Raw genomic sequence first — 16,123 nt, 5'->3', positions numbered from 1 at the left:
CCTCACGATGCAGGGTGTCGGATCTGACAGCATTATCCTGTCATTCTTATGGTGATTAACAAGGATAAGGTGGTGCTTTGCCTCTGTCCTTCATTCCTTCCTAAGGTGGTCTCTGATTGTCTTTTGAATGAAGACATTGTGTTGCCTTCCCTGTGTCCCAGGCCAAACCATTTGAAGGAAATTGCTTTGCAATGTGGTCCGGGCAATTAGGGTGTACCTGGCAGCTACAGAGTCTTTTAGGAAGTCAGACTCTCTCTATTTGTGCTCATGGGTGGACCTCACAAAGGGATTGTCCGATTCTTTTGCGACCATTTCCAGTTTGATCAGATGGCGGTTCAGGCCTATTGCATAAGGGGTCAGGTTCCTCCTTTCCCTGTTTAGGAGCACTTTACTAGGGCGCTTTGTGTCTCCTGGGCTTTCCGTCATCAACAGTCAGTGACGCAGGTTTGCAAGGCGGCCACCTGGTCGTCAGTGCACGCTTTTGTAAAGTTTTTGTAAAGTGGTTGTGTTGGCATCTGCGGATGCATTTTTTGGCCACAAGGCTTTTGCTGGCTGCTGTTTAGAGGACCTGGTCCTCTTTGAGGGTGTATTGTTTTTTCAGGTGAGCTTTAATTGTTTATGGTTGAGCTCTATGTTAGCTGATTGGCTATGGTTTGCCTTGGGAATTTTTTTCAGCTCTTTCCCACCCCTCATGTTTGACACTGCTTTGGGACATCCCAATGGTTAAGAAGAATCAGGAGCTGTGTCCGTCAAGGAACGAAAGAGAAAATGGGATTTTTGAATTATCGTAAAATCCATTACTCTGATGTTTATTGACGGACACAGCACCTGCCCCTCTATGGAGTTTGGCTTTCTTTTCTTCTGACACTGCTTGTAACAAAACCTATAGCAGGAAGAGGGAGTATCCCCCCTGGGACTGCCCCATAGGCGTAGTTAAGTGTTATTCCTGCCTAGTGTCCTACTCCTGTAGGGGGGAGCATAACCCAATGGTTAAGAAAAATCAGGAGCTGTCTGTCAATGAACATCAGAGAAATGGAAATGGAAGTCAAAAATCCCATTATTCAATCCTAAATGCTTGGGGTCAGTTTTATCACAAGAGTCTAGATTCCCTATTGTCTTCTTGACTTCCTGTGTATTGATTGGTGTTTGTGGATGTCTAAAAAAATCACCTAATCTTGTGAAGATTGTGTAGTGTGTGTACCAATGCCTAATCCAGGCAAGTTAGAAAATAGGTTAGAAGATAGTGTATTGGACAATGCCTGTGAAAAAGAGGATTTGAATGACCTATCACCTTTTTGGGAAGAACCATCACCCCCATGAGCTGAGGTTGATGGTGTGTCTGTCATGCATTTCTTACCAGCACCTTTTGGTCGCTTTTTGGGATAGGGATTCCTCTAGTGAGATCGATTTTAATACCTGTGAAATGTGAGAAAAATTTGAAGTGTTAGAGAAATCTGATTCAGGTTCGTCTTGTTCCGTATGATTAGCAGGTTGATTTTGTACTGTTTTCTTAGGGCCCCAACGCCATTTTGTCCCTCAAAAACTATTGTTCTTTATATTGAAAAAGATCAGTTATAAAGTTGTAGATGTTCCTGTAATATTTCTTGCTTTTCCCCAAAATTTGGGGTGGGCATAAAGACTAAAGTTTTGATAATACATTTGCTTTATCTGTTCATCTAGTTCAGCTATTTCTTTCCAGTATTCTTTTAATATTAATATCATCATTTTTTGTGAACAGGCCAGGAGATTATCCTCCCATGCATTTTTTAATTCAGGTGTTACCTTTTTCATATTCGGGAACACCTGAACCCCTAGACCCATGGGGTTGATTTTCTCAGATGTGTAATGTTCAAAGAATTTGTTGTGCCAGAACAGACTTGATTTTCTTTCTAGAGCCTGAGATATTTTTTGCATAAACAGATCTAGTTCTAATAAAGAGCTTTGATCAGCAGACACATTTTTCAGACATTGAAGCATAAATCCCTCCCATGCTTTGCCAGTGTAATCGTCCATAATTGTATTCATATATTCAAATAATGATTCTTTAATCTTATAATTATACGAATTCAACAATTTACTATATGAAAAAGATGCATACTTAGACAAAACAGGTAGAAAGAAAAAACAAGAGAAGGAAAATAGGGGGAAAAAATCCTTTAGTGTAAAGGAAGTGTCAGCATCACTGCTTTCTAAAATAGAGAGAGTGATAGTTTGGTAATGGCCATGGACTACATATAATTTGCTACCTACTTGATATAAAAGAAAAAAGGGAAAAGGACCTTTACTCGTGCCGCATCCTAATATATCGATGTATGTGCAAAAAGCTTGCAGGACATAGTCCTGCTTGTGGTGGATTTTAATGGCACTAACATGATTTGTTCTATTTAAAAAATCATCTTTTATTGTACTACATCATTAAAACATAGTAGGCTCCCAAGATGACTACACTTAAAAGAAACAAATTAATGTGGTAACAATATCAGTATGAGGTTTTTTTTTTGTGTGAACACCTATAATATTATTATTATTATTATTATTATACAGAATTTATATAGCGCCAACAGTTTGTGCAGCGCTTAACAAAATGAAGGCAGACATTACAGTTACAATACAATTTGGAACAAGAGGAATCAGAGGGCCCTGCTCGTTAAAGCTTAAAATCTAAAAGGGAGGGTCAATTGGTACAAAAGGTAATAGCTGTGGGTGGGATGGGCTGATGGAGAGAGTGAAAGTGTATTAGTTAGTAGCCGGATAGGCTTCTTTAAAGAGAAGGGTAAGGCCTCATGTACACTGCTACTTGTAAACGGGCGTTTAGGAGCAGTTGGGCGTTTTTTTCAGTAGCCCCTGAACCCTCCTCTATGTTATCTTATCTGTCCATGTACACTGAGTCATTTACAGTCATTTAGAGGCAGTTGAGTTCAGTGTTGTTTTTTGGAAAGCAATTATTTGCGTTCCGGATTTTCAGAACGTGTGTTTACAGGCGTTTCAAACGCAAAACGCGACCGAACGCGATCACCCACGTTTAGCGCTTGCGTTTTTCCTGTTTAAAGGGGAATGATTTTTTGACCTCTAAAAACGGATCTGAGCGCAAACGCCCGCTAAATGCTGCTAAACACGGCTGCAAACGCGACACAACGGGCGTTTTAAACGTCATTTACATAGCTGTTAAATTCCAGTGTTCAAAGGACTTTTTAAAACATCCCGTGTACATGTAGCCTTATAAATACGTTCAATCCATTGATTGAAGTATGTATAGCCTTCTTGCTGGTCGATGCGTTTCGCAGTGTTTTTCCTTTCTATAACTTGTTTTGCTCATTTACAATGTGCCGTTGAACTTGGTTAGAAGCTTGACTACTCCAGTAAGAGTCAATTGATTAATGCAGCCCCCTCTCTTCTGGCATGTCCCAGGTCTTTTTCCTTTTCTGGGATTGCCTAATTTCTCTCAGGCTGGGTTCACACTTGGGCGAATTGGATGTGGGTTTCCCCGCATCCAATTCACATGACAGGTGAGTGTGACCGGCTCTAAATGGAGCCAGCTCACACAGCTCCGGGGAGCCTGCGGCCCGCATTAGGAAAGGGTCCTGTGCGTCTTTGGCTCAGTTTCAGGTCCAAATTCAGGCAAAGATTCTTACCTGATTTGTACCTGAAAGGGAGAAGAGGGGTGCACCGAAACACCTGCTGCGAGCCGCGGCCGCGTCCAATGTGAACTCGGCCTCAGTGTTGGCCCAGCTCCTCTGCCCCTCTCCTGACCTCCCTACATAAACTTTCATGCAGTTGCCAGGGGAAGAGCAAAGGTGAATGCTATAGAGTGCTGGTGTTTATCATCCGGTCCTTTGGCACTTTTTGTGCAGCACTCGAGGCCCCTTCTGACACCAATATGTTGTTCTCTGACCATCTCTTGTATAATTTCTGATGTCTCTGTATCCTCATTCTCTTAAATCTCTAGTATCATGTCTGAAGTCTCTATATCCTCATTATCTCTTTATCTCTTGAATTATGTCTGAAATTTCTTTATCCTCATTCTTACTATCTCATGTATCATGTCTGAACTCTGTGTATCCTCATTGTCTGACCATCAGTAGTAAATGGTTTGTCTTCACACTCTGATACATTTTCAGGATAGGTTCTTCTGTTGAAAAATAACAGATTTACTATCTCTCTGTCACCAGTTGAAAATAAAAGAAAGAAAGCCTAAAAACGAAAATGAATGCAGCCATCACATCTAACAGTTGGTTAGCTGCAATATAATAAAGGGTTGCTTTTTGTGTTTAATATCACTTTAATTTGTTGCTTAGAATTGCTATTTAACCTGTTAAAGACTTAGGGTGAAACTCATACGACTTGGTGTTCTTCCTCATGGAGAACACATCGACAGGTGAAGCAGCCAGGACCTTCTGTCATTGTCGCAGCACAGGTCTCTGTAACATAGTTGCTGTGGACACAGATTTGCTATAACAGGTCTCATTGTCAGTGGTTTTTTTTTTAATTATAGGTAATTTATGTACCTTCCCAAAATATGTAAACATGCCTTAAAAGTGCACTTATTTTAAATATATATTTTTGTTTTTCAGGGCTAAATAGACATTTCTGCGCTGGAATTTTGTCCTTACCGTCAGCTTGAGGAACAAACGTTTTTCCTAATGTGCGCTACACTTATCCTGGAGGGATAATATGGACTGGGACTGTACTGCAGCCATGCAGGTGGGAATGCGTGTGGTTCGAGGCGTTGACTGGAAGTGGGTGAACCAGGACAATGGCGAGGGCAGCGTGGGTACTGTGGTAGAAATTGGTCGCCAAGGCAGCCCTACAACACCTGATAAAACTGTAGTGGTTCAGTGGGATCATGGCACAAGAACAAACTACCGCACTGGATTCCAAGGAGCCTACGATCTGTTACTGTATGATAATGCTCAGACAGGTATGTGGCAAATCAAGTGCATCCATATACTTAAAAATCATGTTTGCAGGCCTAATAAAAATCTGCCAGTTGAGCATCAGATCATATTGATAGTTTAAATAAGATCTCTGAATTAAATCGGACATACATTGTAGAGTTAGTTCCAGATAAATGAAACAGGGAGATTTTGGGGAGATGTAGCTCTCCGGTTCAGATCATGTGGCCTGCCTTTAAAGTGAATGACAATTGTGCTGACATTGGTTCCAAGTTTGCAGAGCTGCTGCAGGTCATGTGACCAGTCATGGCAGCTTTAGTACACCTAACCTTTCATGACAGCTTTAGGTTGCCTGAGATAAATAGATTTGGCATCTGTGGTGGTTGGTTTTCTTTCTGTACAGCACAGGGGTCTTGGGTTTAGGTGCTACCAAGTCCACTATTTGCATAGAATTTCCATGTTCTTTAGAAATTTGCATTGACTTCCACCCAAAAACTTAAAGCATGCTGGTTGGGTAATTGGCTTAACCTGGCCATACGGTATACACTTATTCAATTTCTTTTAAACAAGGTATACACAATGCTAACCTGAGGTTGCAGGAAAGAAATTTGCAGGACTTCCCCAACAACACACAGTGCTGAAAGGAATCTCTCCTGCCGAGACATGTTTTCTTCAGGCAAGGGGGCTGGGGAAGCCGCCCCCCCCCCCCCCCCCCGGGAGAAAACAGTGATTATTGCTAGTGGCTGCAGCAGCCGCTAGCAGTAATCGCAAGTAAAATCTGGCAGGCTGTTTTTTCTTAAAGTTGATCAATTTGATACATTCAGCCTGTCTATACACAGATCAAATCTCGGCTGGTTTAGATTTGAACCGTCTATGGCCGGACTTAGATTTGCCCTCAACTATGTAGTGCAAGGGCCTGCCTGATTGCATACAAATTAAATGTGCTTAGGTTTGACCTCATTTTATATGGTGTTGGCAATTCTAAAGGGAAATTGTACAAGAGAATTGTATAATGTGTGGCCAGCCTTACACTCAAAAGGTGGCAAAAAATACATCTGTAGATCCTTGAATAACTGTGATAGGAACATTAGATTGCAAGTTCCTCTGCAGAAAGAAGGTTCATGATAATGCTCGGAAGTATGTGAAAACGCCAGCTATCTGCTGATATAAAATCATGTATATTGTGTTTGATGGGGATCTTTCAATTACACATACAGTATGTCATTTAAAGGAAGTGCCCAGCTTATTGTATAAATGTGTGTATGCAAACGTAACACTGCCCTCCTTTTATATCTCCAAGTGCCTGCACATCAGATCTAGTTTCCTTCAAAGAACTCTGGAACACCAGTAAACCAGCTTCTTTGGGTTAACACTCTGCATCCCCCTATCTCAACACCACATTATTGGTTAGTGTGGTATGCTATTTTTGAAGCTAAAGAGAGTTTGGGCCACAGACAACTCCCACAGGGACTGGTTGCTGTTTGCACATCAGAACGCCCCTGTTTTCTCAGGTCCAGAGTGCTCCATAGGAATTCAGATCTGATGCAGGAAACTGAAAATGCCCACTAGGCAAGTAAAAGTGATGGTTTTTCATTGTTTATTATTTTATTAGTTTGTGTCAAAGGATGACAAAAAAGATATGTACCCTCAAGATGCTCTGCCATGATGCTTGGGGCACAATCTTTATATCAATTCTAGCAGCACTAGGGCAGGGGACCATTAGCAGAACTGTGACATTGGCACCTTGAAACTTCTTGCAGGCAGCATGGCTGTGATGTGGCAAGAATGAGATAGAATTGTAGGTGGCAGTAAGAAGCTGATTTTGTCCCATACCAATGCCTTTGATATTTTTGCTACATCTGGGCAATTTACCATTTGTTACAATTTAGGTCTGTGTAGCATTTCTTCTCATAGGCTTCCAAGGAGCACTGCCTATGGCTATTTAGGAGAACTCTTTGTTGACTACACCAAACAAGTACTACATACTATACCCTCTGATGATATCTGCAGCATGAACAGTACCTGGAGGTCCAAATCTCATATTGACTAGGACCAGCAGTGACCTGCCTGTGCTGTTTTGGATCTCTGAACCAGTTATATCTGCTGTCATTTATCTCCACAACTTAGCTGACTGTACTGTGTGGTGGAAAGCTTGCTCCTATTTCTGTGAAGAAAGAGAATGCTGACAAAGGTTTTCCATAAATAATATGAGGAGCATTTCTTGGTCAGTATGTAGCACTATGTCTTAGAATCTTATCAGATTAGAAGATCTATAGAATGAAAGAGGTTTAGTAAAGAAGGGTGGTTTCCAACACATATCTTTTTATCCTGCCCAGTAATCCCCTCCAAAATTTCTGCCATCTGTTCCTGTTAAGCTATTTTTAGGCTAAAGGTACAGGAATATTGGCCTACAAAGAAGATTGTGTTGTTAATGTCCACTATTTTGTATTATGCCACCAGTAACCATGTCCCGGCTGTAACAGGTTTTCCTGTTCCTCAGGTGTCCGCCATCCAAATATCATCTGTGACTGCTGTAAGAAGCACGGAATTCGTGGCATGCGCTGGAAGTGCAAAGTCTGCTTTGACTACGATCTGTGCACGCAGTGTTACATGAACAACAAGCACGACCTTTCCCATGCCTTTGAGAGATATGAAACTGCCCATTCCAGGCCGTAAGTAAAGAAGCACAAAAACTTCCTCAAAGAACACCTTCATATAGCCACAGAGCACTTCATTTAGTCCACGTGTTTATTCACCAAAGGATTTCTTACTTATCTTTAAAGCAGAACTCTGCTATGCCCGCACTGCATGGGTTCACTGCTCGTTTTGGTCTAGGAGTTCGAAGAGCCAAAATATACTCATCCAATCCTTCAATCTTCCTAGTGCACCGGTCCCTTCTGCTGCTGCGGCCCCCCCATACACACACTTTTTCTGGTCTTGTGTAGTGGGCTTTTCCTGAGGTCATCATGGCTATAGACTGGCTCTGGACATGAAGTCAACCTCTGGAGGTGGGGGAGTGCTGTTTTCCCGAGGATCCAAGGATCTGATGAGTATAGGCACTGTTTTCGCCCCTAGACAAAATAAGAAGTTAACCCATGCACTGCCTGGGAAAAAGAGAAAATTTACCTGGAGTTGGGCTTTAAAATTTCAACCTACCAAACACTGTTCAGATTTTGAGTAGATGCAACAGTTTTAATTAGCCATATGGGTACTGTAGTAGAAAGATCTCTCTCTGATATTGGATTCCCAGCGCAGTGATCTGCCACTGCCATTATTACAAGTGTTACTATCCATGTTTGATTTCAGAATAATTTTAAAACTAACATGTCATTACAAAAATGCATAAATATTTTCATAGAAGCAGTCACTATAAGCTACCAGTGAGCTCCTTGTTTTTCATACCATATCTACAGTGCTGTGGAAGCCCCTCAGACTTTCCATACAAATAGCAACTTTATAAAAGTTGATTCATAGCTTTCTCAGATGGTAGTTTTTGACTACAGTAGGTGACTCTAGCACTGAGTATTTCATCATAGGATACAGGGGGTTTAAATGTGCTGACTTTTAGAGAGTCAGCACCTTCTAATTTATAAGGTCTCCCAGGGAAATCAGAAGGGATCAAATTGAAAAATCGAAGCTTTGGAAAAAGTTAAAACAGAAAAAAGTGTGGGAATGTGGGTGTATCTTGTACTCAGTTACTCTGTGGGCACCATACCTTCATATAAATTGGACCACAAAAAAATGGGACTTTAATGTGCCCACCACAGAGAACAAACACACATGTAAAAAAGCAGTTACATCTTCATTATACAAAAAAAGAAAATTCTAAAATTTAACAATCTTTAGATTAATTGTAGCTGAGATTCATTAGAAACAACATGTGGTATATGGAACAATCCCTTGTATGGTGTCTAGGATCAATGCGTTTCGGAATTAAATTGCTTTTTATGATCCACACCTATCGCATATATGCCAGATAGTTCTACTAAAAAAAAATACAACTGCTAAATATACAACAAAATACATTCAATAAATAACACAAGTCAAATTCCAAAAAAATTCATGTCATGTCATATAATTAGAAACAAAAAAACAAAAAAAAAACCCAGGCTGCAGGCTGAGGGAAAGCTGCAAATCTAGATCAATCCATACGCACAAGATATTAGAAAAAGGGGACATACGCACAATATCTCTCTATTGCCTACCTCAAATGGTTATTTCCATACTAGAAGACAGATTGCCTTCAGAGCCAACAGATGGATAGAGGGGAAACAAAACCCTGATAATTCAAACATCAAAAAAAGTTAATGAAATTTGAATTATAACCAAGCACAATAGGAAGTTTAAGGGATACCTAACCTAATATGTTAATGTACAAAAGTATAACAAAAATCATCCCACGTTAAATAATGAGCTCCGTTATGTTAAATAAACAACTGTAAATACCCTGTAATACAGTACATTTGAAAAGTCTATAATACCATCAAACCTACATCTAGTGGGCACAAAAAAAAATTATATTGTTAGGCTTACCACACATGAATGTCCAAGAAACTATGCAGCAGGTAATCGAAGTGTACACAGTATGTACAAACAATAGGAATAAAATGACAATACCAACAGAAAAAAAAGTTCAAGATCTCATCAGTTGCACCCTTGCACCATATATATCCCTCAACCAAACCATCTAAAGAAGTCATAAACATACTGTCAGTCCACAAGAGGAACTGCAAGACCTTCTGTAGCAATGCAATATGGCGTCCCTACGTGTTCTGGGTATCTACGATCCTTTTTTATGGGCCGGTAACCTCAGTGTCTCTGATCCACATATGGCCACACCGTTATCCCGAACAATAGGTTCGGACCTATGGCTGGCCGATTATCTTTGTCACCAAATCACGTTTGGCAAAACCACAAGTGACTTCATGCCTAATCAATCTCAACCTGTTTAATGCCATAAAACGCAACCCAAAAGCCCATGATGTTTTTTTGCGAGATGGCTGGGCTTACCAGATATCTATTTCCGATGTCACTCCATGATTTTTAATGCTACCAAAACTTGCATTTGATCTTACCTATGTAGCACCCTTCTAGTTCAGAGTAGGCTACTAGGAAAACTTAGTTTAGCTCCTTTGTACACAGTGGAGCAGGGGTTAATTGCTCAGGTCTGCTCAGTGTTTTATAGGCTGCTGTTCCGCTACTCCTCCATGTCTTTAGAGGCTTCTAGAAGCATAGTGCCAGGGAGGACAGGACAGACAGCTTGATTATTTATGGAACTCCAACCAGTCCCTGGGAAAGTGTGCCCAGATGGTGGAGGGAGAGCCCATAAGTAGTCTTAGGCCTGGCAGCAGAGTGCAGTGTTCATGGGTCCAGTCCTACAGCAGGTGACCCCTGTGCAGGGGCTTTGCCCCTGTGGCAGAAAAGCTAATGAAGTCCGTTTTTCTCAGCAGGAGAGTGGAATGGGCGGAGGACAGGTCCATGTCTGCTCCGCTTATGGAGAGTGGACATGGACACAACCTGCTCTGCTCTCTGAGCAGTCGGATGTAAATGGACCAGCTGTCTGTTTTCACCCGACTGCCCTCTGACCCGATTCAGCCAAACGGAGGTGACACAGATCCATTTCTGTTTGTTTTTGAATGGAGTAGAATGAAGTGTTCCATTGGGTCCGCCCAAAAAACGGACAGGCAAACCGGATCGGAACACTCAGTGAAAGGGGCCTAAAGGAGTACAGGTCACTATCAGTGTACGGAATCCTGTGGGACAGTCAAGTGCAGCTATTAGTGTGTGGAGAGCAGCCACAAGTGCAGCCAGAAGTTGAGGAGTCCCTGAGTTTGTTCCAGTTCCATGTTCACCAGGGATATCTGAAGCTCCCCATCCCCATCAGAGTTCCTGTTCCAATAAAAAATGCTAAAAAGATCCCCTAGATTGTTTCCTGATCCAGTGAAAAAAAATAAAAATCTGTTGTGTGTGCATCAAAGGGGGGGGGGGGGGACCAAATTCACCAGCAGTTCCTTAGGGGGTGCACTACACCTGAGTCATAACCTGAGTCTAACAATGAGTCATAGACATCTCAACATTCTGGCAGTTCACAGAATGCCATGATGTAAATTGTTTCCCATTTGGTAGAATATATGGAGTGGTTCTATCATTAGGTTTACAATTTCCACAGGGAAATCCACCCAGCGGGAGAGGCCACATGGATCCCCCTTCGAATTTGCTTAAAAATTAGTAGACACTAATAAGTTCCTAAGGAATGTATTCCTACTGAATAAAACCCTTGGTGTGGGGTCAACTAATTCATCCAAAACATCATAGTCTTTCAGAATATCCCAATATTTTTTTAAAAATTGCCCACACTGCCTCTGACTGATTACTAAAAGTAGTAATGTATCTGGCTCTTTGGGTCTCTTTCTCTCCCCTCTTTAAGGTCCCATTTCTCCCTCACCATGGTGGGTAGAGGTTTTGTAGTCCTATGTTAAAATCTCTTATTTTTCCTGCCCCTGTTGTTTTATACTTTTTTTTTAAAGCTATTTCCTTTGCAAACCATAATAGATAAAGGTACATAAAAAAATATATATATATATATATATATAATATAATATAATATAATATAATATATATATATATATATATATATATATAGTATCTCACAAAAGTGAGTACAACCCTCACATTTTTGGAAATATTATATTATATCTTTTCATGTGACAACAACACTAAAGGAATGACACTTTGCTACAATATAAAGTAGTGAGTGTACAGCTTGTATAACCGTGTAAATTTGCTGCCCCATCAAAATAACTGAACACATAGCCATTAATGTCTAAACTGCTGGCAACAAAGGTGAGTACATACCTAAGTTAAAATGTCCAAATTGGGCCCAAAGTGTCAATATTTTGTGTGGCCACTATTATTTTCCAGCACTGCCTTAACCCTTCTGGACATGGAGTTCACCAGAGCTTCACAGGTTGCCACTGGAGTCCTCTTCCACTCCTCCATGACGACATTACGGAGCTGGTGTATGTTAGAGACCTTGCACTCCTCCACCTTCCGTTTGAGGATGCTCCACATATGCTCAATAGGGTTTAGGTCTGGAAATATGCTTGACCAGTCCATCACCTTTTACCCTCAGCTTTTTTTAGCAAGGCATTGGTCATCTTGGAGGTGTGTTTGGGATCGTTTTGATGTTAGAATACTGCCCTGCGGCCCAGTCTCTGAAAAGAGGGGATCATGCTCTGCTTCAGTATGTCGCAGTACATGTTGGCATTCATGGTTCCCTCAACTAACTGTAGCTCCCCAGTGCTGGCAGCACTCATGCAGCCCCAGACCATGACACTCCCACCACCATGCTTGACTGTAGGCAAGACACACTTGTCTTTCTACTCCTCACCTGGTTGCTGCCACACAAACTTGACACCATCTGAACCAAATAAGTATATCTTAGGTGTTAGAATGGCCAAGTCAAAGTCCAGACCTGAATCCAATCGAGAATCTGTGGAAAGAACTGAAAACTGCTGTTCACAAACGCTCTCCATCCAACCTCACTGAGCTCGAGCTGTTTTGCAAGTTGGAATGGGCAAAACTTTGAGTCTCTCGATGTGCAAAACTAATAGAGACATACCCCAAGCGACTTACATCTGTAATTGCAGCAAAAGGTGGTGCTACAAAGTATTAACTTAAGGGGGCTGAATAATTTTGCATGCCCAATTTTTCAGTTTTTTATTTGTTAAAAAAGTTTAAATTATCTAATAAATTTCGTTCCACTTCATGATTGTGTCCCACTTGTTGTTGATTCTTCACAAAAAATTACAGTTTTATATCTTTATGTTTGAAGCCTGAAATGTGGCAAAAGGTCGCAAAGTTCAAGGGGGCCGAATACTTTTGCAAGGCACTGTATATATTCTACTTTTATATCCAAAAATAAAAATATTTATCGACACCCTTCCCTCTCCTCCGATCCCCACTGCACTTTATTTGCTCTTTAGGAAGTCCTCCACTGCCCACATCTGCCCATTTACTAAATAATGTTATCAACGGTGTGTGGTCATGAGAATTACTTTTCCTGTCCCTGACGTAAGAAATCATTCTCGTTGATCAGCACTCACGTAACTACAATGACCAGTCAACGCACATCATTGCTGGCATTATTCTGATACATACCCTCCCAAGTAGTGTACGGAGTGAGAGGTGTACAGATTAGCAAAGGGACAGATGTATGCGGCAAATAACTTTATAAGTAGCAAGTAAGTATAGCAGGGACTGAAGGAGAGGGCAGGGTGTGTATAGGTAACATTTACATTTTGGATGCAAAAGTAGAATTACGCATCAAATATATACATTTTACATTGTGGGTGTGCATTTCCAGGAGAGGGCAAACTGTGGCCCTCCAGCTGTGGTGCAACTGCATGTCACATAGGGCCTTGAAAGACTGGCAGCAACTAGCATGACTCCCAGAGGCAAAGGTTCAGCTACTGAGCTTTGTAAGCATTTTTTTTCCAGACAGGTTATTGTGTGAAAGTAGCCTGCTGACTGGAAACAGACAAATAAAAATTATTAAAAAACAGAATTTTCTGTTTGACTAAAAAGTAAATACACTTTTATTTTTAGCGCCGAATATCTTAAAGAGAATATATACGAAAACACAATATGTTCCTTTTAAACTATAGGGAATGCTGTTTGCTTGGAGTTCATCTTTTATTGTACTGACAGACATGGTGCAAAAATGTCTTAAGAGGCCAGTGGGTAAGCAGAGTACCATTCATCCGTAGCTAACGTATTGATTTTCGTTGTGCTCTGCTTAAAAATAAGAATTAAGTTGGCTGGTTTACTATGAAATACAGCTTTTCAGAATTAGATGACTTCCTGAGCTCTGGTGATGTGCCCGTTTCTGTGCAGTCTTTGATCATACTAGAAATCAGAAATGATTAGTGTGACAGCCAAGCCAGGCTACCACCTGCATGGAGTGTTACTGCTGCCACTACAGACAGCCAATCAATTCACAGATATCACTGTGGGATGGAGAGAATCTTGGCTGCACATCAAATCCTACTGCTAAAATTCACAGCACTAGTGGAGCTAATGAAAGAGCGACACTCTCTAAAGCAGCAGTCAGTTAATTGTACTAATGTAGCGTGATCATTCTTCCTGGAAGGGGCATCATTCACAGATGACAAGCTTGATGCACTCTGTATCCAGCTTCTCCATTTTTAGTTCAGATGGCAAAGAAAAGAAACCCATATTGCAGTACCCTGCAGGAATTGCCAAATACATTTAACTGTCAACACAGACTTGCTTTTGAAGTTGCAAGTTCGGGAGCTGTCAGTCCTCTGGTTTTTTAATGTAGCAGGTCACAAACCAGGGGCCAAAATACAGCCAGTGTTTGGACATCTGATGTACTCATGCTTGTTTGAGTTAGTGATTTGGCAAGTAGTGAAGGAAGAGTCAGGATTACAGCCCCAGAGTTTGCTGCCTCAAAAACAAATCTGCAGTGACAACTTTAACTGTATCTAATACTAACCTGACTGGTCTATTATTATAAACAATTGCAGCAGATGACCACCAACCATCAGGAGGCCAGTCAGAAATTCCAGTTTTAATATGACCCTTGGTGATACCAGAAATCAGAGATCTCTTCTCTTATACTGTTAAATACCTGATCTGAGGCTGACTTGACAACAGGGCTTCCCTTGCAGGTGAGCATCCCTGGAGGTGAGAACAGCGAGCACACGGCTCAAAGGTTAAGTAGCTCAGCTGGAGGTTGCTTGCAACTAAGTCCACTGGATAGCTGTCAGCTGATCTTGTCAGGACTGATGACAGGACCTATGTTGCCCTTGGAGGTGCAGCAGTATTAAGGCAGCGGCAAAAAGCAAGATTGCACCAGAAGTAGAAGCGTGGTCAGACTGGCAGGGCCAGGCTGTAGAAGCATAGTCAGGAAAGAAGCCGAGGTCATACATGGAAAGGCAAACCATAGAGAGGGCTGGAACGTTTTTAGGAACAGTAGCCAAGATCATACACGGGAGACAGGTGGAGCAGGCAGAAGAGTAGTCGGGTAACAGGGCAGAGGTACACACTGTAAGGCAGGAGAAGCAGAGTCCTTAAGAGCAAGCCAGCCAGGGGCAAAACCAGGAGCAAAACCAGGAGCAGGAAAGTCTAGAAACAAGCCAGGAGGTCCAAGAAATGCAGGATGCACAGGAGAAAGAAGTACTGGTAGCTGAAGATCATCCAGCAAACTCTAGGTACAGGCACTGTCCTTTTATAGGGTGTATGGTGGCAGTCCTGGCAGCAGGTGTGTGTGTGTACGTGCACCAGTGCGAATGTTTGTGCTGACGCACACATTCATTCGCATGCATGCATTTTTGCGCAAAGGAGCATGGCCATGTATAGTATTGGCAACTATGCCAGATCTTTTCCTCAGCACATGTACACGTTTGTTCTGAATAGCTCCCTGACACATATATTGATTTCCACATAGATGTATTTCAGCTATTTCAAGCCTGCTCCTATTAATTTGAGCAAACTTGACATTTGTAAACTTGCTTTGTGAAAAATCCCACACAGTTGTCTTTGGCATGTATTTACTATGCCCTGTGAATATGTGCTGCTGTCTTAAACATTGCACAGAGAAGGTCTTCTGAACTACAGATGTGCTGAGAGGAGGCATATTAAGAGGCGGAATCGATACAGGAATTACCCCACATCATTACTAATTGCAGGCAGCAAGGTACCATGGGATATGTAGTTCCTAAAAAATGGAAAGTGGATCAAAGGAATAAGCAGAGGAGAAGCTGCACAGCATGCAGAGAATATAGCAAGATGTTGAAAGAGATGGAAAGTACACAGGCAAAACTCACAACAAGAAAGATTTTTCATCTTGACTTATTTTGGTTTGTCAAAAATAACTATTGTTTGAATTGTTATTACGATGCTGATGTTACAAAATGGAAATGTTTGCTATGATCATAGAACTCCCTTAAGCTGCCCACAAAGATTAAATGCCAGGTAGAGATTTAGGAAGCAGCCGGCAACAAAACAAATTTTCTGAATGAAAAGGATGAAAGCTTTTTTTACAAACTTGAAAGTTTGGGCACATGGATGAAGACAGCATAGTCATGAGGCCACAGTGCTTGTCAAGTGAGAAACAATTGTAATCCTGGCAAATCAAATTTACCTTAAGTAGTGTCCTTTAAAGTGGTAGCACAAGGATAACCAGTCATGTAATTTAAAGCTGATTT

At 41.4% G+C, this 16,123-nt stretch overlaps 1 protein-coding gene across 7 annotated transcripts in view; it reads left to right on the top strand.

The window, feature by feature from the left end:
• Positions 1–16,123, top strand: part of MIB2 (MIB E3 ubiquitin protein ligase 2) — a 285,750-nt gene that overhangs the window by 111,899 nt on the left and 157,728 nt on the right. For all 7 annotated transcript variants that reach the window (XM_082273689.1, XM_082273685.1, XM_082273687.1 and 4 more), the window contains 2 exons: positions 4,572–4,918; positions 7,393–7,564. In XM_082273689.1, the coding sequence (XP_082129815.1) occupies positions 4,672–4,918; positions 7,393–7,564 (419 nt within the window). In that variant the 5' untranslated portion in view covers positions 4,572–4,671. The remainder of the gene's footprint in view (positions 1–4,571; positions 4,919–7,392; positions 7,565–16,123) is intronic.

The sequence above is a fragment of the Pelophylax lessonae genome (assembly GCF_965119305.1).
Source record: "Pelophylax lessonae genome assembly, chromosome: 12".
NCBI classification, from domain to species: Eukaryota; Metazoa; Chordata; class Amphibia; order Anura; family Ranidae; genus Pelophylax; species Pelophylax lessonae.
The sequence above is the reverse complement of the archived record's forward strand: the minus strand, read 5'-3'. Positions and strand labels throughout refer to the sequence as shown.